Below are 27519 nucleotides of genomic sequence, written 5' to 3'. Positions count from 1 at the left end.
CCTCTTGTAACCCATGCAAATGTGATAGATACCAGACATTTTACAAGAAATTGTAGTATATTTATTTCTGGGGTTACAATTTACTGATTTATTCACTTTGCTTGCTCACCATTGTCTGGCAATGGACCAGTAAACTCACACAAAGTGAGCTGCAGTACTCTCAAGCATGCAAAGATGCTGTGAATTCCAAATCTATCCTTTAGAGGATGAAGCTTCTAACATGAGACATAAACTTGTTTCAGTCAATACACCCCATGTTTTCAGCAGCAGCAGAGTGAAGCTCATGCCTGGCAGGTATTGCTCTTGTTCAGGGCTGGAGGTCATGCTGCTTGAGGATCCTGTACATTAGGATTTAGGTATTTAGTCCAAATACAGCCTAAAGGGGAGGCTTTTTGGCTAATTAGAACACAGAAAAATTAATGATACATTGTGTTTTCTTGGGTATTTTAAGCTGCATTTTCAAGGTAGTAAGTTATTGCATTTTCTGTCAGCTAGGGAAATGGTAACTCTAAGTTCACTACCACTAAACTATTCCTTCATACAGCTAGTTCAGAAGAGCAATTCTGTGTTTGAAATGTACTGGGAAATGTCCTGTTTAAAATGTTTGAACATATGTATTTATAGAAACAGCTAGACAAAAATCCAAGAAATATTTTTCTCATGCCAAAAAGGAATCACCTACTCCTAAAATAACAACTGTGAACAGGCAGCAGGATGGAGAAAGAGAGGAGATGATTGAAAAACTCAAATCCTTCATCACCAAAGAGCTTTTGCATGCATCATTCAAGCAAACCTGACAGGTAGTTTAAAAATTTCTGTGCTCTTCTCTTCATAGGAATGACAAGCCCAGCAGAAGGCTTGAGAGGAACCATGTCAAGTGATGACTTGAAAAGGAAAATACTAAACAAAAGTCCTGAGAGGAAAGGAAGGAAACCAAACCCTCAATGCTCACTGGGGTAAAGGCTGCTCCTGCCAGGGGCTGACATGCACAAGGAGCTTCCCTCCTGCTCTCAGTCATTCCAAAACAAGATTTCCTTGCATGGCAGGCTCCCAGCCCCTGCCCCGGAGCCCAGCCTTTCTGCAGGTCCTCAGCCTCTCCTGCCCCACATCTCCCAACTCTCCACCTTCCTGCCCCAAACCTGGGGCTGTGCACGCCTCTGGAAACTGCACTGAGTGCCACCACACAAAAAGGGCTGTGTAGGAGACATTGTCTTATAGACTCTCTAAAATTCAAATGTTAATATTAGTTTCCACTAATTCCTGAAGACAGGCAGTGACAGTCCCTCCTCCAGGACACTTAGGACCTGAGAGACCTGAAGTGACAGATGAGTGAAATGAGCTAGCAAATACTAGGGGAAGGCAGGCAGCATTAATAAAAATAGGCCATTGGAATATGAACTAACTGAGTACAAAATTCTTGGGTGCAGCAAGCCAGTTCCTAGATGTAATCACAGCTTGCCACCTGCCTAGCTTACATCTGATAGCAATTATCTGCAGACTGCATACAGGGGAGAGTTTTACAGAAGGATCAGGAAGACAATTAAATACTTCACAGAGTGCAGGATGGGCAGCTACAGAATTCCACCCAGTACAGGCAGAAGTTGCAAATCACATTTGATTGCAAATAAAATGCAGTGGCTTTTACTACAGAGCCTCTTTCAGTTTATTGTGCAGTTCCACTGTGAGACTGCTTGGAGAACAGCAAGTGAAAGGAAAAGGAGAGAGTTGTAAACATGAAAAAGAAACTGGTCAGATTCTGAAAACTCACCAGACAAACCTTTTCCTACATTAGCAGGGCAACATCTGGATGAAAGAAGCTAGTCTACTTTAAGCATTACATTTATTTGTAAATGAGGAAACCATAAAATACACAGAATTAAATTAGAGGTGATAGTACTTATTAAATGTTAATTAACTTACCTGTGAATGTTGTAGAGTGTTTGTGGAAATGACAGAAACAAACTGAAGCCTGGAAGAGAAAAACATTAATATGTAATTCGACACTGATGACCTCAGAGTTTTTTCATATGATAACAGACCTTGTGTTCTATTCTAAAAATGATTTGGTATTCCTGTGTTCATTACAGGATATGAACTGAGGTTGGGGGCTTTAGGCAATAATAAAACTGTCTTCTTTTTTTCCCAAAAGCTAGCTGCTGGAAATAGTTGCTGATACAGAATTTCCTGTGTAATTAGTGACAGGACCAGATTTTTTTTTTAAATTCTGATATAGTTAATAGATAGGATCAATTATTTTTCATCCAGATTTGTCAGCTGGACCCAAAATAGCCCTACTTTTCATGAGCTGCTGTTTATGTAGAAAAACCTGAGTCTAACACCAAAAGCCTTCCAGTGGAATACAGAAAGACAATAAACTTCAAGCTGGGCTGTTCACATTAGGGGAGAAATAAGTTTATAGTTCAAAATATTAAGGGTCAACTAATGATCTGTTTTGATAATACAATAGTTGAAATTAATGAATTTTTATTATATGTCCATCATTTGAACAAGTGAGAGTTTTTTACTTCTTTTTTAACACCACAGCTGTGCTGTTTCTGGAGCTCAGCTTTAACCCACAAAGCACAAAGGTTTTACCTTTGCTAACTCTGTTTCTCCCTGCACTGCTGCTGGCATTTTCAACCCGGCTGCCAGCAGCCCCTGAGCTGCCTGAAGACCCAGCTGTACTCCCCCTAACACCCCCATCCAAAATACACTGCTCCAACCAAGAATCAAAGAAGACTTTCAGCAACAAGTGGAAGCTTGAGATTTAAACAAAAAAAGTCACTCTATGTGTCAATCCTAACTAGGTGAAAATATGTATGACTTTTTAAATCAATGTCATTCCCTGTAGAGCTCTTTGGTTTGTACTTTTCCCCCATTTTTCTATGTATTGAGGTCTTTTCCCAGGTCAATTTGCTGCTTGGAGATTGCTCTGGGTAGCACATTTCTGCATGGCTCTTTTATTGTAGGGCATGAGACTTGGGTGTGGTGCACTAAATTAATACATAATTCCTATTTTATTATGGGCAAGAAAAGCACTCTGATGTGTTAAACCTTCAGGTATAATCATAAATATAAATATAAATATAAATATAAATATAAATATAAATATAAATATAAATATATCATTTAGGAAGCACTGTGCTGCCTATACAGAAAAGTAGAAATCTCATTATTAGCAATATGGGAGGGAAAATGATTAGAGGAAAGCTATGATTCCAGATGACTTTGTCCTGGGGCTAATGTGACATAGCAGTGTCTTGAGAAATGTCAGTGTTTACCTTTCAGTCCTCATTAAGGACATATCCAAGCGTTTAGCATGCCCTGGCCACAGTGGCAACTCAAGAAAAGGAAAGCTAAACATGAAAGAAAAGTGGAGATCAGGATTACTGGGGGAAAAAAAGAAGTAAAAAGGGATGCAATAGATAATCTGTCTCTCCAGTCTTTCTGGTTATCTACTAAAGAGAGAGAAACAAAGAATTGGAAAAAAAAGAAAAGCCAGCCTGTAAATAATTTCAGGTACTGCATCTTTTTAATGTTTACCTTTTGAGTTTGCTTCTTAAACCAATTAAGAGCTCTGCTCCTTTACCATGGCAGAAACTCCCTATCAAACAGCTGAAGGATGTGCAATTGAAGTAATGTCCCAAGTATTTTGTCAATATATTTCTAGAATTCACAGTGCCTCCAGAGTGATCTGTGTTTAATGTGCTCTCCAGTTAGCTGTGTTTTCTATTAGGCAGGGAGCGCTGGTTCAATAAAATCTTGACTTACGTACAGCAGTTCCAACATCTGTATCACATTAGAGCAGACATGAGACAAAACATTGACTCTTGAGGTTAAATCTAAATTTCCTGCTGCAATCCTGAAGTTTGATTTGTTAGGAGAAAAGCAACCGAGAGGAACAGAAATAGAGACTAGACCTAGAAATAGAATTCAAAGAGCAATGGTTGCCAACAATTTGTTATTTTTATGAAGTGCCATTTTAGTTAGAAATAACACACTGACCACAAACAGTCCCCCAGCTAGCAAAAAGCCACTTTCCAAACGGGGCAGTTCCACCAGTTACTCCCCTGTATTTTTACACAGCTTTGCTTTTAGCAAAGCGAGAGAGCTGAGGATGCAGCAGGGAAAGCAAAGGGTGTTCCCCGTTTCTTATGGGATTTTCAGAATTCCATCATTTCCTACAACATGTTGCTTTCCCATCTTTTTTTTAGCTAAAGAGGCCTGGCTCGGGGGCTGCTTTTGGTACTCATTAAGTCTGCTGTTTAATTGGCATTAAGGATCCCTTTGTGCCCAGGAGCTAAACTGCTGCATCCGCATTGCTGCCATTCCCTGCTGCTCTGAGGAACAAAAGGTGCAGCCTGGAAAGCAAACCCACTGCTGGCTCTCTGGCGCTCAGCCACCCAGGCACTGCCCAACTGATCATCATGGAGCTTTTTTTTGTTGTTTGTAATGTCCTAAAAGTACATATTTTATTTTAAAATAATTTTTAAAATTCAATTTCAGCGCATTCCATGTTTTAGCACGTATGGGAAAATAGAACTCCTCAAGTGTTCTTAGAGTATACTGCTCTTCCAGGATTTTTTAGTTTCTTCTTTAGTATTTTCCCATTCTTCAGCTGATTTTAAATCTGAGACCCAACTGTAAGAACACAGGCCTATATTAAAGGCAGAAATACCAAAGCACAGATGGGTGGCACAGATACACAGGGAATTCTTGTGTCACGCCAGGCTGAAAGTATCAAGCCCAAATCCTCAGATTTAGGTACAATCCTATCTCAGTCCTCTGTGTTGCACAATGTAAACTCCCTTTTCAGAGAAATAAACATTTTTAAAGCTCTTTATTAGGAATTATTTTGTCCATATTAAAAAATGCCAAACATAAACATAAACAAACAAACAAATCCCAATGCATTCAGAAATTCAGGATTAAAGATGTATCAGAAGTGAAGACATGAAGGCATTACCCTGTTTTGCAAATATATATGTCTATAAAAGCAGATACACACACAGATATGCATATAAATACGTGTGCACATTAAATATACTTATATATATATGTGCATATATATACATATGTATATGTATACATGTGTGTGTGTATATATATGTATGTATGTATATGTAGATATATGTATATATACATGTCTAAAAAGAGATCAAAAGGAAATTCCCATCAATCTTAAGGACAACTTTAGATTTCATTCAGTGCTTTCCAATTCAATTCCAAACCAATAAAGTGTTGTGATATAACTGAATAAACTAATGATAATTTTTAAAAGCTAGCACACAATGGCTACCATGATACCTTGTCACCCATGTTATTTGGAGTGACAGTAATATATTTTAATTATGTGAGGGCATTTTAAATGCTCCTGTAACTAAATTTAATGACTACTGAAGATCTACAGGCAGACAGGTTGTTTCCATGACATGCTGCAGTTACTGTGGCTGTTGTACCTGATTTAATTCAGGCATTTCTGCAAAATACAGACTTGGTCATTGTAGAGAAAGAGAGGCTATGGCCAGGAACAAACTGCTGACCTTACTGTGAGCTCCAGAAAACGCTATTTCAGTACCCAACAGCCCCATGCTGGCACCCAGACAAAGCAAACAGCCTGATGCAGGTAGCCACATTTCTGAAAACACAAAACCTCACAGACTGTAAACACTACTAAATAAAGAAGTGACTCCAAGACACCTAAACCACTAAACAAGTTATGGTGCTTCAGAGGAAGGACAACCTTTGCTGTTTATCTTCTCCACACGTTTGTTATCATAAATCCCCTTTGTTTGTAAATTCCTGACAAATGAATAATCTTTAAACTGTCCTAAGAAAACCACTGAAATTTTACTTGTTAAGAACTGGCTCTCCTGATAGATAAAAATCAAAAATTCAAAAATGAGACAGTGCAATACAGTGATGTAATTTTAGGTGTACACTGCACTGGCAATTGTGTGAATTTGTTCAGGAAAGCACCTTCCCTGCTGTGCTCTCACCAAAAAAATACTCCCCAGAGCACTCATCCCATTTGGGAGGCAGAGAAGAAGCCTGTGCAGACCTTCTGGGCATATCACAGAAGTTGACCAACTCTCTAACAGTGGGTGGTTGTACTTGCATTTCAGCTTACAAATTAAATACTATCACTCTCCTCATTCTTCAAGTGCCCACACCTCTGCATGGCCTTCTTCAGTACACTGCTTGGCCTTTCCATCTCTAGGTTAATAATTCATCATAATCTATGTTTGCTGTAAAGAAATGGGATGTTATAATTTACCTTTCTTAGCCACCAGACAAGAAAAATGAGATTCAAAATATCCAGGCCTCAATATTAGCTTGGAAAAAATATTTTAGTACTTTTTCCATGGTGTTTTTCTCAAATTCCTTGCACATTTAGAGCAGCTAGACACATGAAAACATCTTAACACACTGAATGTTTAGCACACTGATCAGTGCCTGGAAGCGAGCTTCATCAAAATGTGAACATTTTAGAAGCACTTGTTCCTGGAACAGAAGCTTTTTGTGGAACAGTGTGACCTTCTCTGGCATGTCTTAAGCAGACAACTCTTTTAACTGATTGTGCAAACACATAATTGTGTTTTGAGCTGTCCACTAAAAAAGCATTATATTTTATTACTCTGTAAAATGGCAAACTTAAAACCACTCAGTAGCTAGGGGGGGACCTTAGAAAACAAATATATAATTTGCAGTACATTAGGGTGAAAAACACACCTAAAATCCAGAGTATGAAATTATTTTACAGGGACTAAGGGAACACAAGGTAAACATAAGCACTGTCTTCATGCACAAAGTTGATGTAGGTTTTGGATGTTTAGCATCTAAGACGTTTTTTGAGTACAAAGATTGTATAGGGATGCATTTATCATGCTTGTTGAAAAGAGATGTGTTTATCATGTTTGTTGATTTTATACCTTATTCTCAATGTCTAAGGAAGTACACATGGCATTTATCTCGAACTGAGCTGTAAGACAACAATTAGCATTCAGAGGGATTTAGTACCAATTAAACAATTAGTTTATTAGTTTATGGATGTAGCTGCTTCTTTGATGCAGTTCTGTTCAAACATCATCCTGTTTCTGGGCACAGAAAGAATAGAGCACCAGAGAAACGGTGCCTTTATTTGAAAAGCCTGGCCTGGCTTCCAGAAGGACTCTGCCTGGCAAGCTCCCTTGTTTGACCTTCTCCTGGGGGTCCCAGAGCCCCTGAAATGACTCCTCACACCTTAAGACCCCCAAACTCATTCCCACCTGTGATCAGCATCCTGTGACACTGCTCTGCCTCTGGTCTTGAGCACTCTGCTCTTCTGGGTTATTGTTCTGACTGGTTCAGATGAGTTACTCTGAACATGAACTCAGTGACTTCTTAAAAATATATCTCAAGTGACAGGTGAGTATTTCACACCCTTTGCTTTAACAGAGCCTTGTACAATCTGTCACAACAATGCCTTAATAAATGTTGAATTGGTGACAGACATGCAGAAGCCAACTCATGTTAAGCACACTTCTCAAATAGGACTGGTCAAAGCCTGTTGGAGCAATAACCTTTTGAAAACATTGCACTTAACATTTAATCATTCATCAAGTCATCACTAGGGCAGAGCCATCAGCCACTTTGCAATGGGAACTACAGGAAATCACTACAGAATGACATCATTCCACAGGGGGAGAAACAATTCATAATTTGACCATGGCCTCCTAAACAGTTTCTGACACTGAAAAAGGGGCAGGCTGCTCTATGAACACCCATGGCAAGGATTGTGTGTCCTCCTTTGATGCACAGGATGCAGCACAGAGTAAGTACAAGGCACGGGTTTAGAGGAGAAACTGTGCTGTGCTTTCCCACTATGATGGAATTCAAATAATTGGCATGTTTTAAGTGTTACAGTTTGGCCTCATTGTTAGTGTTTTGCTTCTATGATCTGTTCATTTATATTTTCACTCCTCATTTTATATACTTAAGTAGCTCAGGGAAGAGTGACCCTCAAGGAAAACACTCTGTACAAGTCAGCATAGAGACCAAACCCATGAACATCATAGGAAAAAATCCTGAATGCTTTGGCCCCATCTCTAAAACAAAGTTCAATTTTCAGATCTCTGATAGATATTAATATTCAATTCACATTTCATGTTCAAACCTGCACTTTGAGAACTTGTTTCAGCTTTGCCACAGTTTTCAGTAGCCAGATCTGGGCACTGTTGACCACACATAGTACACTCAAACATGACACCATGTCTGGGTTACAGAATAGTCTGCCCCCTGTGCCACACACTGATGAAGTATAACATATCCACTCCATGCTTAAGTGATCCTTTTCCCATGAAGTCTATTCTTGTGGTTGCAATTAATACTGAGAAGGAGCAGGAAAATCTGTGCATCCAGGCATCATTTTTCCAGCTTGCCTTCCTAAGGAAATGAAGCTGATGTGCTAACTCTGCTCGTTTGTGTTCATCCCACCACAACTTCCAAGCCCTCAGTCAATTCTGAACAAAAAAATATACCAAAAGAAATTTCCAGTAAAATGCATGTCTCCATCTTCCTTTTTCTAGGAAAGGATTGTACCTGAACTCAAATTTTATTAGACATTATGAAATCTTCATACAGAGCAAGTATGAAGGTCCCAAACATGAGAAATGCTTCATGCAGAGCATGCACCTACAGGTCATTTAAAAGAACGTGAGACAGAAACCATCATCAATTAGTAATGCTGCTCCCTGAATTACAGACACCTACCTGTCAGTGAAAATCTTCTCACAAAGTCCACAGCATCATTTGTGGTACTAGAATTTATGTGCAGAACTGACTGCTTTAAAATGCTTATTGTAAATATTTCATATTGCTCTCAACCTGATAGCACAGTGACAGGGAATGTTAGGCATTTGGGATGCCCTGGAGGGGTGAAAATAAATGATAGCTCTCACCCCAGTGCTGCCCTTTGAAGGGACCCTAGTTAGCCAGATAATGCTGTGGGACAATTGTGGTTAAATCCCAAGAGAGCTCTTGGAGTGTCATCCCCAGGAGCCCTGATGAGTGCACAGTAATTAGTTGCAGATGAGCACACAGCACATAACTTCACCAGGGTCTGTCTGCTCCCCTGCTGGGAGAGAAAAGGCATTTCTGCCCAGCAGCCAGGTCAGCTGCTCTGCAAACAGGAGAGGGATTGATCCCTTCCTCCTTGATCCAGGGTCCAGCTAGGTGTGTGTTTTGGAGCTGAAGGATGGAATTGCATTCACTGCCAGTGAAAATTACAGGATCATGTTTGCTGGGTAGCTGACAAATTCCCATAAAATACTATGCTGAAGTTTCTCTGTTTCACAGGGTAGTCCTCTGAGGTCACTGCTCAGCAGCTCAGGACTTGGCCTTCCTACAGGTGTTCACAGTGTGCCAGAGAGTTCCCAAGAACATACATCAAGCTCTCTTTCCTAAAACATCTAATCTAAACACCAGTACTGCTGCACTTTTATGTATATCTTTGTGTGTTCTGGCACCTGATAAAAGCTCCATTACTTTCAATGAGTGAGTGTCACCTGGTGTTACCACAGCTTCCTCTGAAGAGGTGCTTTTGCAGAGTTCATCCTTAGGTTATACATGGATTTTTTTTTTTTCCCAGAAAACTCCAGGAAAGACATCTGAAAAACACTCTTGAGCATCTTGTTTGGATTTGTTCCTACCAGAGAAGGTAGGGGCTAAAGCCCAGCTGCTGATGGCTCAGCAGCTGAACTCTTGTTGTGTACAGAACAGTAAAAGCACCAAAAAAATGCCAAGTATTGATGGATCAGCTACAGGTCCGTTGTTAGAAGGACCACTGGTGACTACTAAATGCCATCAGATGGTTAAGCACAGCCTTTTATGGTTTAATGGCTCCTCTCAGGATCCTGGGAAACTAGCTTGTAAAAAGCATCAGAGGCCCACTTTGTTTTTAACTAGCCACAAAGGCATTTAACTGAGCCAGCCAGAGGGGGCTCTGTGATACAAATGGTTCTGGCTGAGCAAGACACACTTGCTGCAGTCCCTCTAAGGGAGAAAATAATTGAATTTTCCTGGCTGCTTGGCGCTTGGTGTAGGTTAGACAGGTACTGTTTCTGCAGTCACAGTGGGGTCCTGTAATTTACCACAAGCTTCTAAAAATTTCACATATCCCTGGTCACTGCACACAGGCTACCCAATGATAACCACCTTACTGCTGAGCTGAGATTCAAATATGAAACGGCAGTACTTTCTGGACCAGCATGACCCTTAGTAGAAGGATACTACTTTTTCTATATTTAAATTTATTGTCTAAGAGATTCTAAGAGATTTACTAAGAACTATGATGTAATATAGAGTCAACCAAGATTATTATTTTGCATTCTTTAAAACCCATATTTAACCTCAAATAAGTTGCAAAAGATGCCATTGTGCATGGTGTGCTAGAGACAAGGTTTTTGGAGAAACCTTTTGGCTCCTAGTTAAGCCTACTCTGTTTGGGACAATGATGGAAGAAATACTATTCTGTGCTCACAAATACATCCATATAAGCATACCACAGAAGACAGAAGCAGTACTTCTTTGACTTCTATGTCCTGGGCCACTGAAGACAGTGAGTCAAATTTTGGTCTCAGTTAAGGACACATATAATGGGTTTTGCAATCCACTGCATCAGAGCTAACATTTGGCTTCCTGAAGAAATTGTATTCTATTACCCATAAGAAGATAGAAGACAGAAACACTACTTCATTCTAGAGTTAATGGAACAGTCCATCAAACCTTGCTGTGCAGCTGGTTCTGGCAGAGTATGAAAAAGGATGCTCACACCTGCAGATCTGATAACGCTGAGATGCTTCCCTTCCACAAATGTTCCTACTATGTTGAACAGTTTGAATTAAACCTTCATCCATGGCTTCCCAAGTGCAAGGGAAGCCATCAGAGTAGTCCCTGAATGGGCTGTCATGTGTCCCAGTGACAGGAACCAAGCACTGGTGTGTGCAGCACAGACCCAGTGTGTTCAGTGGGCTGGCTGGTCTCTGCTGGCTCTAGCGCTGCCCTGACCTGCCCATTCCGGGTGAGCCAGCGTCCATCTGCCCTGGGCTTGCAGGGCTGCTAAAAGAGCACAAATCACTCCCTGTCTGCAGCTACACCTCTGTCAAAGGTGAATAATTCACTGACTATTGAAAAGGCAACCACTGCCTTTTCCCCCTTCCTTTCTTCCTTTTTCTCAGAGTGCCTTTTTCTCAGGTCTGACTAGAAAAAGACTGTATCATCCTGGTCACACACTGTTGGTTTTTTTGGGTAAAGCACAAAGCCATGTCCTTGCAGACACTGCTCATTAGAAAGCACAGCCTGAACAGGGTCCTTTCTAACCTAGGAATTCTGGGGAACAGTGCTGGGGCAAGATGTGGTACCTGCTGACAACCTTGCTGTTGGGAGAGGGTGGTGAGAGCACACATCAGTGCAAAATGCTCAAATGGCTGACACGGGAGAAGCACCTATGACCAAGTCCTCCATTTGGCCCAAGGGCAGAAGATGTTTCTTGGGATGCAAGACTAGAGTGTTTGTGTCAAACAGTATCGTGGTGCCCTCTTCTCACCACTTGTATGCTCATACAAAAATCTCCAAAATGCATATGCTAATTTCTTCACCTTCCAAGCAACACATCAAAGACATTTTGCAAACACAGAGTTTCAGCTAAGACTTCTATATTTCTAACTCATTAAAATGTAACTGCTCTCGTTCTCAGTCTTGATATAGCAGTCAAAAAACATTCAGTGCTCATTTCAAACTACACTGACAGCATCAAATAATGGCCAAATAGGCTATTGCTGTGTATGGAAAATAAATCTCTTCTGTTTTGCAAAAGATTTCTAAAGAAGACCTTAGAAACCACCCGGCTTTTATTCATATTTACAGTTGTGCATCTAAGGTTATTTAAATAATGTCTTCATTCCCCCTGTAAATAATGTTTTGGAACATAATGTGCTCCAGGCCAAAACACTAAACTTAGAATATACATAAATGTAAGTGACATTTTACCTGAGTGATATGAGGAGTTCCTGAGACTTTGGGAGCCAGAAGCCAGCACACTGCACTGAACTGCACGTGCAGATAAGGAGTATTTTCTGTATTATTTGTGTGCAGCATACACTAATTCAGCAAGGAACAAATTTTCCAAAATTATCTACTTTTTAAAAGTTTTCTAGTATTAACCCTTTTAAATATCTCTATTCATGTATTTTTGGACTAGCCAACACTTACAAAAGTAAAACCAAAAAAAAAAAGAGGGAAGTATAAAAAATATCAAGTCCAAATTATTAAAAAGCAGCAACTTTTGTATAGATCTGGACACTTACCGATAAGCAGGATAACTAATACATCTGTAATATAATAACCAAACAGCAAAGGCTTCTGCCAGACCTCCACACCAACAGTACCAGTGAGCAGATATGCTGCTATTAACACCTACAGAAAAAAAAGATAACTGATTTTCAATCCTTTACATCTAAAAGTAGAGAATTTCACTTATCATCTTAGTACAAATGCAAAAGTGAAAAAAAAATTAAAATCTGCTAGTTACCTCCTGTCCCTACTTTACCTTCTGCTGCCATGGCAAAACAGTAACTTCTAAGCAGTGAAGCAACTTGCAGGGTCACCAAGAGAATTATTTAAAATATATGAAATATGGTAAGCAAGCAACTGCCCTGGTAATGTGTGCATCTTTTTGTATGTGGTAAGTATTACTGACCTACCTTCTCAAAATACCTAAATCCACTTTTATTGCCAGGTCTCCCCACTACACATGCACTTTCCTGTTTTTGGGTACAGACTTCAGAATTAGCAATGTGGTTATTTTTGCAGCTCTGCCCCTTGAACTGATCATATCAGAATAACTGAGAAGGGGGCAGAAAAACCCTAAGCCCACATGAAACCATAATGAAAAATAATAAATGCATTCAATTGAATGTGAAGAAATAAAAAGAATGAGAAGGAGATTAAGTCTTCCCTGATTTTTAATTTGTTCGACAGATACATCCTTACAGGACACAAAAAGAATCACATAGATGTCATTAGGAGTGAAAGGACACATCCACAAGACTCAGGAGCACGCAGCTAGAGGGACTGCTGCCCTTCTCTTCCTCCAGCCTGCTTTACTCTCAGCTGTTTGGATTTGCCACAGGACCCATAAGAGGCTATATGTTTCATGATAAGCTAGCTATAAATGAAAATAACAATGTTAATTACAATGCCATTTAGAAAACTGCATATTCATCTATTTATTCCCAGGTAACATTCAATAACCTTTATATTTTCCACTCAATGCACCTTCTTACTCTGGGATGAAAAAATGGTTTCCAGCTTTACTTGTGTTACAGATTTTACTATTTCTTAATTAAGTTTTTTACTACACTTTTTTTTTACTATGCTATGTGTTTTCTCCATTTGAACTTCAACAAGCACATTTCTGGTCTTCTATTAAAATTTAACTCAAAGATACATTGAAAATCTCTTTGTTAATTATCAGGCTTTTTAAAATCACAGATTAAGAGCAGAATGCTGATGTTGCTTAAACATTACATGTAGATAATACTACATTTGGCTTCACTTACTTCTCTGTATCTGAAATCAAGATTCTTGCCCTGTCAGTGTACAGGTCTCTATGAGGTTTTGCTTGGAATTTGCACTGCGGAACTGGATGTTTGAATTGCCTCTGCAAGCACAAGCAGCACAACAGATCTGCAGCAAGGAGGAGCAGGCACCAGTGAGTACCATTGTGTCTTGGGCCACTGAGTCAAATTTTGGTCTCAGTTAAGGACACATGTAATGGGTTTTGCAATCCACTGCATCAGAGCTAACATTTGGCTTCCTGAAGAAATTGTATTCCCTTACCCATAAGACATGATGGATGGAATCCTGACCCCATCAAAGTTGATGGCAAAACTCCAACTGGCTTTGATGGAGCCTGAATTTACTCTCACACATTGAATCCTGAACAGACTTTTTTGGCAAGTGATAAAAGAGCAACTTTAATATTAAGCATTATTGCAGTCAGTACTTTTGGCAGGGCAGTCATGAGCATCCCTGTCAGATGTCAGTGCATGTCTAGGAACAGGGGTGTGGATGCAATGGGCTCTCAAAGGGAATGCCCTGCCCTGGGATTTGGTGATGCAGGACTCCCAGATTGAGATTGCCTCTTAACAGATGTAGTATATGAAAAAAACACTCTTTGGCTTCAGAATTTTGGTATATTGTTTTTTAAGGACTCATCACTTTGACTACACTGAAGCAGTCTCCAGCTTTAGAAAGCAGATCTCCTTTAGAAAGCCTGAAGGATGAGAAAATGGCTGTGTCCCTTGATCTAAGCTATACTAGCAAAAAATTGAAGATTGTCAAAATTACTAGCAAAGCCTAAGTCTGTTAATCAGCTGTCTAAACTGCTTTAAAGGCACTGCTGGTGGAGAAAAAAAAGTAAAGCAATGTTCCTAAGTTCAACGGAATAATTTTACTTTAGAAAAGATGGTCAAGTTTTTTACTTATCTCTCTACCATAAACCAGCTTTAGTACTTTTCAGATATAAATGCAGTCTCTAGCAAGTAAAAATAATTGCAGCTTTTTGTAAAATGAGAAGTCCAAATTAAATAACTGTATTTGGTTTGTGTGGCCAGATTTGGTAGCAGAAGGGCTACAAGGGTGGCTTCTGTGAGAAGCTGCTAGAAGCTTTTCCCATGTCCAGCAGAGCCAATAGCTAATGGCTCCAGGATGGACCCACCTCTGGCCAAGGCAGCACCAACCAGAAATGGTGACAATGCCTCTGGGATAACATATTTTAAAAGGGGAAAAAAACTCCATATTGTGCAGTTGTAATTACTGCCAGAGAAGAAAGGAGTGAGAATATGTGAGAGGAACAGCCCTACACACAAGGTCAGTGGAGAAGAAGGAACAGGAGGTGCTCCAGGCACCAGAGCTGAGATTCCCCTGCAGCCCATGGTGCAGCCCATGGTGAAGCAGCTGTGCCCCTGCAGCCCATGGACATCCAGGGGGGTGCACAAATCCACCTGCAGTTCCTGTGAGCCCCCACACCAGAGCAGGTGGGTGCCTGAGAGGAAGCTGTGAACCTGCAGGAGGCCCTTGCTGGAGCAGGCTCCAGGCAGGGATCTGCAGACCCATGGAGAGAGGAGCCCGTGCTGGAGCAGGTTTCCTGGCAGCACTTGGGATCCTGGGGGGGACCCACAGGACTGAAGAAGGTTATGCCTGAATGACTGCACCCCATGGAAAGGTACCCATGGTGCAGCAGTTCATGAAGAACTGTAGCCCGTGGGATGGACTGACATTGGAGAAGTTCACAGAGAACTATTCCCCATGGGAGGAACCCATTCTGGAGCAGGGGGAGGACTCCTCTCCCTGAGCAGTAGCAGAAACAACCTGTAATGAACTGATCATAACCTCCATTCGTCTGTCTCCCTGTGCCAGTGGGGAGTGGAGGTAGAATCCAGGAAGAAGGGAGAGGTAGGGGAAAGGTGTTTTCAACATTTGTCTTACTTCTCATTATCCTGCTTTGATTTTGATTAATAAGAAATTAAATTAATATCCCTGAGCTGAGTCTGTTTTGCCCATGATAGTAATTTGTGAGTGATCTCTCCCTGTCCTTGTATCAACTCATGAGCCTTTCAGTATATTTTCTCTCCCTGTCCAGTTGCAGAGGACAGTGATAGAGCAGCTTTGGTGGGTGCCTGGCATCCACCCACCACAATAACACAAGTGAGAACTATACAGCAATGTAGATGGGTACAATCTTGGATTCCAACTCTCAGAGCATCTGACCAGGAATATTTTTGGCTTTCCAAGACCTTCTCTATGACAATGAGGAATACTTATGATGAGAAAGATGTGGAAATGCAAGGTGTTAATTTGTAGTTTCTCTGATATAGCTGACAGCAGGACAGCTGGATTCTGAGCAGGGACTCTCTATCTTGCCACAATTTTGTAAATACCAGCAACACAGTCACATTTGTTCCTGTGTAAAATCAGAAAAATTCTTTGGTGTGGCATTGGGAAAATTCTATATAAACATAAGACAGTATAACCCCTCAAAGTCTTCTACCTTCTAGCCTCTTACTTGTTCTCTAAAATTCTTGATATTTTTAGATCAACATCACTTCCATGTCTTTTCACTATTTCAGGTATAAGTTTTGTGACCACAATATTTTAAATTGTGTTTGTGCATCCATTTATTTTCTTACCATTGATTTACCATTTCTGTTTTACACACAGGCACATTTAGTATGCTGTGTGATATTCTACATGATGAAATAAAAAATCAAAGACTTTGTCATCTTCTAAAAAATCATAGATATGCTTTAAAATTCTTTATGATTCCACAAAAACCTGACATTAAATTTATTGTAATATTCAATTTCACTAGCATATTGCTATAGTATTAATTGCTCATGTGTTGAAACATTTTCCATTAACACAATGCTCAAAATAAACCTCTAGAAAGCAAAGTCATTTAAAATACAAGGCTACTTCATTCTTCTGATAATAAACGTGACACTTGCCCAAAAGACTAAGAATTATTTCCTACAAGCTGTTTTAATAGGAGTTGGCTTTAATGTGATGCGCAATTTTTCCACTTTTTTTTTTTTCTCAGTTTTTTTTTTCTCAATAAATAATTGAAGGTTGCAAATTTAGACTTTGAAAATTTTTCCCTAAAAAGATGACTTTGCATTTAGACATTACAGACAAATAACTAAAGGCACATGGAAGATTAATTAATGAAGAAAGGTTTGTGGGGAATCATAACCAAGTGGTTAAGAATGAAGCAGCCTGCTGCAGAAAAACCCTGTGCACAGCAGGTTCTTCTGTTCAGATTTCCCATGGATACACCATGGGGCTTGCCTCAGATAACTGAGTATTGAGATCAGTTTCCAGCCTGTGTGGAGGCAGCTTGAAGCAAACACCATGGTCTGGCCAGCACTGCTTCCTCACTGCTTTCACTTCTCTTACTTCAACAATTCCACTGTGCTACAACTTTGGAACTAAGTAATAATGCTTTTTCTCCACAAGAAAGGCTATGCTTTCCACAGACACTTCAAATTAGAAAGGCTCTGAAAGTGAATATTCTTTCAACTGAAATTAATTGGGAATCCTGATAATGCGACCAAAGAACAACATATTTGCATCTTTATTTTGCTTTTTAATAGAAAAGGGGTTTTGTCTTTTCTATTAAAAGGAGGAGGTAGAAATTTTTTCAAGAAGTGATGCACACTTGCATTGTTTGGGATTTCTCTGCCAGATCCTGAAACATTTGCTGCCACAATACATCCCCGGAAAAGGTCACGTGGAATATATTTCAGCATGGATTTTGTAAATAAGCTTGCAAAAAGAAAACCTGGTCTATGGCACCCATGAAAGAAACCTTCCCCAGTTTGACTGAAAGGAAGGAGAAAAGGAAGTCCTACAATGTTTCAGCTGCTAGGGGCATCATGTGCTTCCATCTATTCAGAGTTCAAGGCAGGCAGAGGGTTCTCCCAGAGGCTCTCAGTGGTACTGCCCAAAGCCATCAGGCAGAAGCAGCTGGGAAAGCATCTTGGACTGAACCCCTGGGGCTCAAGGTCCAAGCACCCATCCCTCCAGGCACAACTCTCTCTGTGTGTGGGATTTCTGGTCACCCTCTCCTTGCAGGGCAAGGGCTGGGCCACAGACAGCTGCCTGCTGCCTTTGGGATTTTGCTGCTTGTGCTTCTTCCGAGCCTGCTCCTCTTGGCTGGGGAGAGGGAGAGGAAGGAGAGTGGAATTGTCTGGGTCACTGCAGCTCTCACACAGCTCTCCACTTTAAAAGTTTTAATTAAGAATATAAAGGGTATCTCCTGTTACACTTAAGGCAGCACCAATGGAGCAGAGGTATCATTAAATCACATTATGGAAAATTTTGTTCCCCTGCTATGAACTCAACTGCAGTGGCTTATGAAAAGCAACAGCAGGATTAGGCAACTATTTCATTAGGGTAATATTAAATTCTCCAGAAAGAAAACAGATCTTTTTTTAAAACAAAACAAGACGATGTCTGTGAAAATTAACATATGGCAAGAAGCCAGAAATGTTAATTTCTCAGGAAAGCTTTGTCTTTTTTTTTATTCTCCAAGAAACTTAATTTGCAGATATTAGCTTTCTTGTGACAAAAATAAAAGTCTTCATTTCCACAAGATGTATCTGAGGGAATTTCTCACAGATCATAGCAGAGATTAGTTCTTTTGCTTTTTCCTCAGACTTTTGGGGTTTCCAATAGGTGTGCTTACTCAAAAGTGTATAAAAATTGTCTAGATGCTATGATACAGAGGCTGCTCTCCCTGCACCTTTTTCTGCTACTCAGGAATCAGCACAGGACAGATCCTTGTAAAGGAGGGAGGAGAGACAGGAATAGCTTTCCCCGCTGCATTTGCTGCCGCCTTGATTCTGGATCCTCAAACATAATGGTCCTCTGACCAAGCATCTCTCAGACACATTACAGCCATTTTTCAAGTTTACAAACCACAGCTTCCTCCAAATGATTGTCTGCTGTAATCAAAGCTAATTGGAGTGCCAATTACAGCCCAGCTAGCTTAATTGGGTTACCAGTTCTGACGAGTCATCAAGTCCCAGGAAAACGTGATGTGCATAATTCCCACAGATTTCCCTGTCTATAAGAAGGTATTTTTCATGAGGAACAGCAGCTCTTTCTCCAGCACAGCTGAGGCCGAGCCCGGGAGAGGGCAGAGTTTGTGTGCAGCAGAGCTGACTCAGCAGCAGCATCCTGGGAGCCTCATGCCAGTTAAGAGCTCATTAAGGTCATCAGTCCTCTATCTGCACGCTGACAGTAACTGCTGGTTTTCTTGAGTTCCTGGCTGCCAACGAGATTAAAAGCAAAAGCAGGGGACCAGACCACCTGAGTGTCTGACATGCCAGTGCAACAGCATTAAGTTGTAGGTGAAATTACTGAAGACAGGACAGAGAGGCACATTCCTGCAGCAATCCAGCTAGGAATGCCATGGAGGAAATACTGAGCTAAGCACTGTGAATCAGTCTGGAAGCAGCTAGTGAGTGCTTTCACATTCTCTGCTTCTAAATGTGACTGTGGGAATACCTGGCAGAGAAGCAATGGGGAAAAAAACCAGCAAGGGAAACATAACTTTTCTTACTCATCATCAGCCATTTGCTATTGTCCCCAGTATCCTCTAAGTTACTGGAGAGGAAGAGCTATCTTTAATAGAACACATATTATATAAATTTGATGAATGAGTTTACAAAACAAGAACAAATATTTATGGGGATTAAGACCTTTTACTAGACTAGTCAGTAGAACTGGGAAAAAATATATTATGTACTGTCTGGTGTATATGTAGTGCATTTTGGACTAATGGAAAAATACCACCTTGAGCTACACAGTCTGCCTTCTCTTAGTTCATAGGCAATCACAACAGCTACTTTTTTACAGATGAGAAAACTGACATACAGAGATTTAAATAGTACAGTCTTCTACCAGCTGATGACTGTGCTAAAGAGCATCAAAAAATCCCCATGTTTACAAGCTTATCACTTTGACTGTAACCAAGTCATCACACAAGGCACTGAAAAGCAAGTGAGCAGGACAGCAGTTCAGCATCAGACGGGAACAGGAAACAGCACTTGTTAGCACCTTGCATCCCAGTTAATCAAAGCAGTTTACAAACTTTACTGATATTCAGCCTCACCACAAATCTGTCAGGCAGGGAGATATTAAAAACAGGCTACAGGCACAGGTCACTAACAGGCAGTGACAGAGTTATCAGTACTGCTCTGCTAGTTGATACCCATTCCCAGATTTAACCACTAACACAGTTTGGATGCTGCAGTGATCCAGCAGAGCTTTCTAAACATTCACACATATCTGAGCAACCAGTGAAACAGGCTTGAACACAGCTACTCCTCTCCTGCTGGAAGAACTTCAGGGAGAAGCCTTACACAGACATGGCTGAAACTTGCAGACCAGCTGGCTACCTAATGTCTTAGTCCTGAGCCAACTCCTTCTCCCAAAACCTGTTTTCTAGGGGACAACACAGATGCACCACAGCTGGACCACCATCTCTGAGTTGTTCTCAAACCACTGGATTCTGATTATGTTTACAGCATTACATCTGCAGCCATTAATTTGAATACTGTATTTCCATTAAAACACATATTTGAGTATTTGTCAAACTTATTTTCAATTATTTGGCTGTACCTTTCATCTCGTGCCTGTAACAGGAAGCTCAGAAGACTGACTGTGCTCTTCTGGCTGCAAACCTTGGCTATCTGAGACACAGATAAGCCAGCCCACAGGGGTGCTGGGCCTTTGGAAGAGCACTAAGCTTGTTAATACTGCTACTCATCTGTGCACTGAGGACACCATTCACTCTGGTGCCCTGGGCATGATTTCTGAAGATGTTCACCAGGCTGAAAACCAGACAAGAACTCAGCTGATGGTGGCTGTGGGCTGATAAGTAATTGACCTTGCTGAATGTCTATGACTTTTTGACATCCATGATGACTGACTTGTTTTTCAAAGGTAGAACTTACTTGACAACAGTTACCTCTCTCTGCATTTCCATTACCACATTTGTTATAAAATGGAGTAGAATTGAGAAGGTCTGGTAGTGTATAACTGTGTAATTACTGTTAATACATGCTACTTGGACTAACTCACATCGTGCCTCACAATCTGGTATTGGGGGGGGAAATGGCTTATAGCTTCAGATAGCATAGTAATTTTTGTTAATACCACAAATCAAACGCAGTTAAATGGCATTCTCATGGGCACTGTCTGGCTGCTAGGCTTGCTGCAAGCCTTTTTCTCCTGCACAGCAATGAATCACTGATGCTGACAATTTGCTCAAGAGCAGCCCTTTATTGCAAATGCAGAAAATATTTCTGAATTACTTCTAGGGTTTTGCAATTTCACATATTTCAATATCTCAGCCAAATATATTCGCCTTGAACTCTATTTTTCTATTGCTTTGATATTATGAAAACAATTACATAGTTAAAAACCCAAAACCAAAACAGGGATGATAAATACTTACCACTTGGCTTATATCATATCCCCAAGGAAGAAAAAGAACTCCTGTGTTATATTTCTCCCAGTGTGAGCACATGAAGTTAAACAGGACAATGCTTAAATATATATACATTGTATATACAGAAACTCCACTTTTCCCATTGTCACGGGAACAGACGGAAAAAAAGGAAAGTACAAAAATGGAGGTAGCCCAGCTATCCAGCCCATGGTCAAATAGTTCTCCCAGGGGAGTGCTGGACTGAGTTCTTCGAGCATGTTTCCCATCTATGGAGTCTAGAAGGATTGAGAAAGGAAGAGAAACAAAGAATTAGAGCACAACAAAAAGAGTAGCTTTCTCCACATACAATTCAATACTGCCATATATAACATACAGGAAAATTACACTGATGACAGCAAAGTGAAGCACAACAGTCCCCTCAATACCATCAGGTTAGAACTGCTCATAAAATAATTGCTCCAGATATCAAGTAATTTTTCTGTCCTTACCTCAGCTCTGAAACTAAATGCCACTTCCTTCATGAGTCTTAGAAAGACACTCATAATTAACTGCCCCCAGTGCTCTTGAAACATTTTTACATCAGTTTCAATTAGTTTCAAGTGCTGAAAATTGTCCATAGAGCTTTTTGCCCATCCATTGGTGTTGTGGACTCTGAGCCTTCAGACCTCTTGTGGGGTGGATGCCTAAGGCATTTTAAGTTCCTTAATCCTCAATACCTCAATGACTAACAGTTACATGGCAGCTTAAAGGAGCAAATTTCACAACATTTATTTGTATTTGTGCTTACATATATTTTAAAGTGCTTTTCAGTTTTCATACAAGAGTGTGTTCAGATGGCCAAAAAGGCCAATGGCACCCTGGCCTCCACCAGAAATAGTGTGGCCAGCAGGACCAGGGCAGTGATTGTCCCCCTGTACTTGGCACTGGTGGGGTCACACCTTTGATCCCATGTTCAGTTCTGGGCCCTTCACTACAAGGAGGACATTGAGGTGCTGGGGTGTGGCCAGAGAATGGCAACAGAGCTGGTGAAGGGTCTGGAGCACAAGTGTGATGAGGAGTGTCTGAGAGAGCTGGGGTGGTTTAGCCTGGAGAAAAGGAGGCTCAGGGCTGACCTTATCACTCTCTACAACCACCTGAAAGGAGGTTTTAGTGAGATGAGGGTCAGTCTCTTCTCCCAGGTACAAGAAGACACGGTCCCAGGTCACACCAGGGGAGGTTACATTGGACATTAGGAAAAATTTCTACATAAAAATGGTTATCAGGCATTGGAACAGGCTGCTCAGGTAAGTGGTGGAGTCACGGTCGCTGGAGGTATTTAAATGATATGCAGATGAGGCACTTGGGGACATGGTTTAGTGGTTGACTTGGCATTGCTGGGTTAATGGTTGGATTTGATGACCTTAAAGGTCTTTTCCAACATGCATAATTATATGATTCTAAGAATGCATTACAGTTCAGGTGCATTATGTGTTGATCACTTTTAGTACTTGAGTGCTTAGAAAATGATCCAGCACTGTACAGGACCTTACTCTGAGGATGCAGATGGACAATATGGTTTGAGTTGATCTGATAGTTCACTGTTGTTGAACAGGGTGACCTGTTCAGCTGGTGGAAAGACAGCAAACATTATGTTTTCTCCTGGGTCACTGAACCGGTACTGTGAATGGTACAAAATGCAAGGGAGATGGCGCAAGGGAGGGATGGTGAACACAGGGAGGAGAAAGGTGGTCTAGCAGCTGTAACATTTCTTAGTTGTAATGTCAAACATACCCTTAGTCTCTTCTCTGAGGCTGTGCAGGTGAAAAATAGAACTATTTTCCTCTTGAAGTTACATGTAAACTTGCAGGATGAACCTCTTAGGAAAAAGTACACAGAACCAACCCTACAGATTACTTGGTTTTGTCTTGAATCTCAAAATAAAATGGAGATGCTTTTCTATTTGATATTGCTTGGAAGGTGCTATAGCTAACAATTATTAGCTATTGATAGCATTGATAACCCAAAACTGACGAGGAGCACATCTCAGCAGAGTGAGACCAAAGACACCACAGCTGCTGTAGATCATACGCTACTTACTTCTCTGGATTATTTGGCAGTACTGTGAGTTTTGTTTAATGTAAATATACTTCAGGGACCTAAACCAGGAAAAGATGGGATTTCATTTTGTACAGATTTTAGACTATATCTCTATTGTAATATCCAAACAGCTGTGATATATCCTCTGCTCAAACACAAATCTCTTGAGACAGTTCTCAGAACTCAAAAACTTAAATAACTCATAGAGGATTTCAAATATAGCTTGCCTCCTTCTAGAGACTCATTCTCTCTCTATTAAGATTTCCATTGAATTTTCAGCATCTTACTGAAAGGTGAAGAAAGAAAACTGTATAAGCTTGAGGTTACTTGAAAGGTGTTGCAATAAAATTAGAAATTCTTCCATCCATTGAACAATATCTCTGAAACCTTACCAGCAAATAAAGATATAAGCAATCCTAAAGAGTTTGTGGTGTTTTATATTCCAAGAACACCTATCCCAAATCAGACAGGATTCAGGTACACAGGTGTTACTATTTAAAAATAAGAATGTTAGAACATTTGTCTGTTTATAAATTTTACATTGTCTTACAAGTATATAGTAGATACTAAAATATGCATCTCACAGTGAAAAGTGGTTTTCCTTTTGCAAGAACTTGGTTTTTCTAAAAAGAAGCTTATAGTATTGTCCTAAAATACAGTACTTCTAATTATAATGGCATGGAAAAAAATACAGGAAGTATATGACACATACATCAAACCGGATTTTCAGAAATCCTTAACCACATTTTCCATGTAGTTTGATTAGCTTTTTAAAAGACTGAAAATATTTTCTGGCTTAGGTTTCAGTTTGAAATCATCCATGCCAACAATGGTGTGTGTTCATTGGTTAACATACACTGTCTCACACTTCCATTGCTTTAGAATTCTTATATTATGATTTTGTCTCACAAGGATTCATAAATACTCAATTTTATAAAGTTTATATAACTTTTAAAGAGTGGAAGTCAAAGTACCAGCAAAAAGCACTCCATTTCATGGGAAGGAAATGATCCCAAACCTCCTTAAAAAAGCAGGAGGGATGGAGAGCAGCATGTTAGGGAATTTGGAGAGAGTAACTGTGTCATTAAAATAAGCTGAGAAAGATTACAGTTGCATATTTAGTTAGTTATTATGGTTCTTTGCAGTCTTCCAGAGGGAAAACTTTGGCCGTGCAAAATTAAATCTCCGACTAAATATTTCATGAAGTGGCTTGGACAGCAAACATAAAAATCTACATATATATTAGTTCATTATAGCTTTGACTGTCAACATCATATTCCTTGCCTTCCAAGTATTAGGAACTACAAGCTTCGCTGGAAAAAACCAACTACATTAAAAATCTCAGAAGCTGAACTTCCCGTGAGCCGTGCCATACAGTAACAGTTCCAATATGTAATTCCAATTTTGAAGTCACTTCATTAAATTCCATACAATGACATAAAAAATGGTTTTCACAAAAGAAACCACTGCTTCTGACTACAGAGAGCTGCTAGAGAAATCTGAATAGCAGTCACCTTCAAGGGATTGTTGTCCCATTGCTTTTTATGGTACAAATACAAAGAAATTCTGGACAAAAAGATTTTGGCACCATCTCACCAACTGAATTGAAATGCCAAGGTATGTACAATGCAGGGGGAGAGATCTGCTCAAGGGGACACCCCATGTCAATCAAGATGGCTCTGCATGAATTGGTCTGATTCCAAAAGTGGTCAGCCCCTCTGCACAGCACTGCATGTATAACACACCTGTGTATTGCCTGAGCATCCCAAATATGGCACACAAATATATGGCTGCACTGCAATGGCCTTACCAGAAACAGCTCCAAGGAGAGGGGACATTTAGAATCAATTAAGGTTGAAAAGGACCTCCAAGATCATTGAGTTCAATCTCTGACTGAATACTGCCATATCAACTAAACCATAATGCTAAGTGCCACGTCCAGTAGTTTCTTGAACATTTTCCAGGGGTGGCGATTCCACCACCTTCCTGGGCAGCCCATTCCAAGGCTTAACCATCCCTTCAGAGAAAAACTTCTTCCTGATGTCACACATGAACCTCTCCTGGCACAGCTTGAGGTTATTTCTTTTGTCCTGTTGATTGTTGTCTGGGAGAAGAGACCAATCCCCACCTCGCTACAGCCTCCTTTCAGGTGGTTGCAGAGAGCGATAAGGTCATCCCTGAGCCTCCTTTTCTCCAGACTTAACATCCCCAACTCCTTCAGCTGCTCCTCATAAGATTTGTGCTCCAGACTCTTCCCCAGCTCTGTTGCCCTTCTCTGGACACATCCCAGCACCTCAATGTCCTTCTTGTAGTAAGGGGCCCAGAACAGAACACAGGATTCAAAGTGAGGCCTCACCAGGGCTGAGCACAGAGGGATGATCACTGCCCTGATTCTGCTGGCCACATGACTTCTGGTGGAGGCCAGGATGCCACTGGTGTTTTTGGCCACCTGGGAACACTGGCTCAATGTTAGCCAACCACCACCCCTACTTTTTCCATTGGGTCACTTTCCAGCCACTCTTGCCCCAGCCTGTGGCACTGCCTGGGGTTGTTGTGACCCAGGCACAGGACCTGGCACCTGGCCTTGTTGAACCTCACACTCACACCATTGGCCTCAGGCCATTGATCCAGCCTGTCCAGATCCCCATGCAGAACCTCCCTGCCCTCCAGCAGATCAGCACTCCCACCCAACTTGCTGTCATCTGCAAACTCACTGAGGGAGCACTCAATTCCCTCATCCAAATAATTTAAAAAGATATTAAACAGGGTTGATCCTCTGGCTGTCCCACATGTGCTGCATAAGGACACTAAAGATGATCTGTTCCATAATCTTCCCAGACACTGAGGTCAAGCTGACAGGCCTGTAGTTCCCCAGATCCTCCTTCCAACCCTTCTTGCAGGTGGACATCACACTGGCCAGTCTCCAGTTCTCTGGTTGACCAGGACTGGTGACAAATGCTGGAGAGTGGCCTGGCTCTTCCACCAGCTCCCTCAGTATCTGGTGTGGATCCCACCTGGCCCCACAGACTGGTGAGTGTCAGCTGGCACAACAGGGCACTGCTGCTCCCTCCTGGATCACAGCAGGGATCTGTCTGTCCCTCCTGGATCACAGCAAGGCACTGTCTGTCCCTCCTGGATCACAGCAGGGATCTGTCTGTCCCTCCTGGATCACAGCAGGGATCTGTCTGTCCCTCCTGGATCCCAGCAGGGCTCTGTCTGTCCCTCCTGGATCACAGCAGGGATCTGTCTGTCCCTCCTGGATCCCAGCAGGGCTCTGTCTGTCCCTCCTGGATCCCAGCAAGGCACTGTCTGTCCCTCCTGGATCACAGCAGGGCACTGCTGCTCCCTCCTGGATCCCAGCAAGGCACTGTCTGTCCCTCCTGGATCACAGCAGGGCACTGCTGCTCCCTCCTGGATCACAGCAGGGCACTGTCTGTCCCTCCTGGATCCCAGCAGGGCACTGTCTGTCCCTCCTGGATCCCAGCAGGGCTCTGTCTGTCCCTCCTGGATCCCAGCAAGGCACTGTCTGTCCCTCCTGGATCACAGCAGGGCACTGCTGCTCCCTCCTGGATCACAGCAGGGCACTGTCTGTCCCTCCTGGATCCCAGCAGGGCACTGTCTGTCCCTCCTGGATCCCAGCAGGGCTCTGTCTGTCCCTCCTGGATCACAGCAGGGCTCTGTCTGTCCCTCCTGGATCCCAGCAGGGCTCTGTCTGTCCCTCCTGGATCCCAGCAGGGCACTGTCTGTCCCTCCTGGATCACAGCAGGGCACTGTTCTGCTCCGTGTCCCTCCCTACCAGCTCAGGACGCTTGCCTGGAGGGTGTTGGGTCTTTCTGCTGAAGACTGAGCCAAAGAAGGCATTGAGTATCCCTCAGCCTTTTCCTCATCTTTGGTTACAGTGTTCCCCTTTGCACCCAATAAAGGATGGAGATTTTCCTTGGCCCTCTTTTTGTTGTTAATGTATTTATAAAAACACTTTGTATTATCTTTCACAGTATTGACAACATGGAGTTCTGGCTGAGCTTTCACCAATCCAGTTTTCCCCCTACAAGACCTGATGACATCCTTGTACTCTTCTTGAGTTGTCTGCCCCTATTTCCCAAGTTTATAAACTCTTTTTTTTCTCTCCAAGTCCAGTGAAAACTCCCTGTTCAGCCAGGCCAGTCTTCCCTGATGGCTCATCCTTGGGCACCTAGGGATAGCCTGCTCCTGTGCCTATAAGATTTCCTTCTTTAAATGTGTCCAGCCTTCCTGGGCCCTTATTACACAGAACTGTGCAGTCCTTTAAATATACTACCTTTAGTCTCCCCCAAAAATAACTCCATTGCACCATGGTGTGGAAAGTCTAGTTTGGAATGAGAGACCTTTGGACGAGAAAGCAAAAA

General features: G+C 41.4%; 1 protein-coding gene across 1 annotated transcript in view; it reads right to left on the bottom strand.

Moving 5' to 3' along the window:
• The window catches only part of LOC128942363 (ethanolaminephosphotransferase 1-like), a 54462-nt gene that overhangs the window by 6174 nt on the left and 20769 nt on the right, over nt 1–27519 (bottom strand). The window contains exons 5-7 of the mRNA XM_054284787.1: nt 21065–21333; nt 12345–12453; nt 1921–1969 (exon numbers count right to left, since the gene is read on the bottom strand). Of these exons, the coding sequence (XP_054140762.1) occupies nt 1921–1969; nt 12345–12453; nt 21065–21333 (427 nt within the window). The remainder of the gene's footprint in view (nt 1–1920; nt 1970–12344; nt 12454–21064; nt 21334–27519) is intronic.

Source organism: Melozone crissalis, unplaced genomic scaffold, assembly GCF_028551555.1.
Source record: "Melozone crissalis strain CALT ecotype California unplaced genomic scaffold, PUWL_Pcris_2 ptg000042l_1, whole genome shotgun sequence".
Lineage (NCBI taxonomy): Eukaryota > Metazoa > Chordata > Aves > Passeriformes > Passerellidae > Melozone > Melozone crissalis.
The sequence above is the reverse complement of the archived record's forward strand: the minus strand, read 5'-3'. Positions and strand labels throughout refer to the sequence as shown.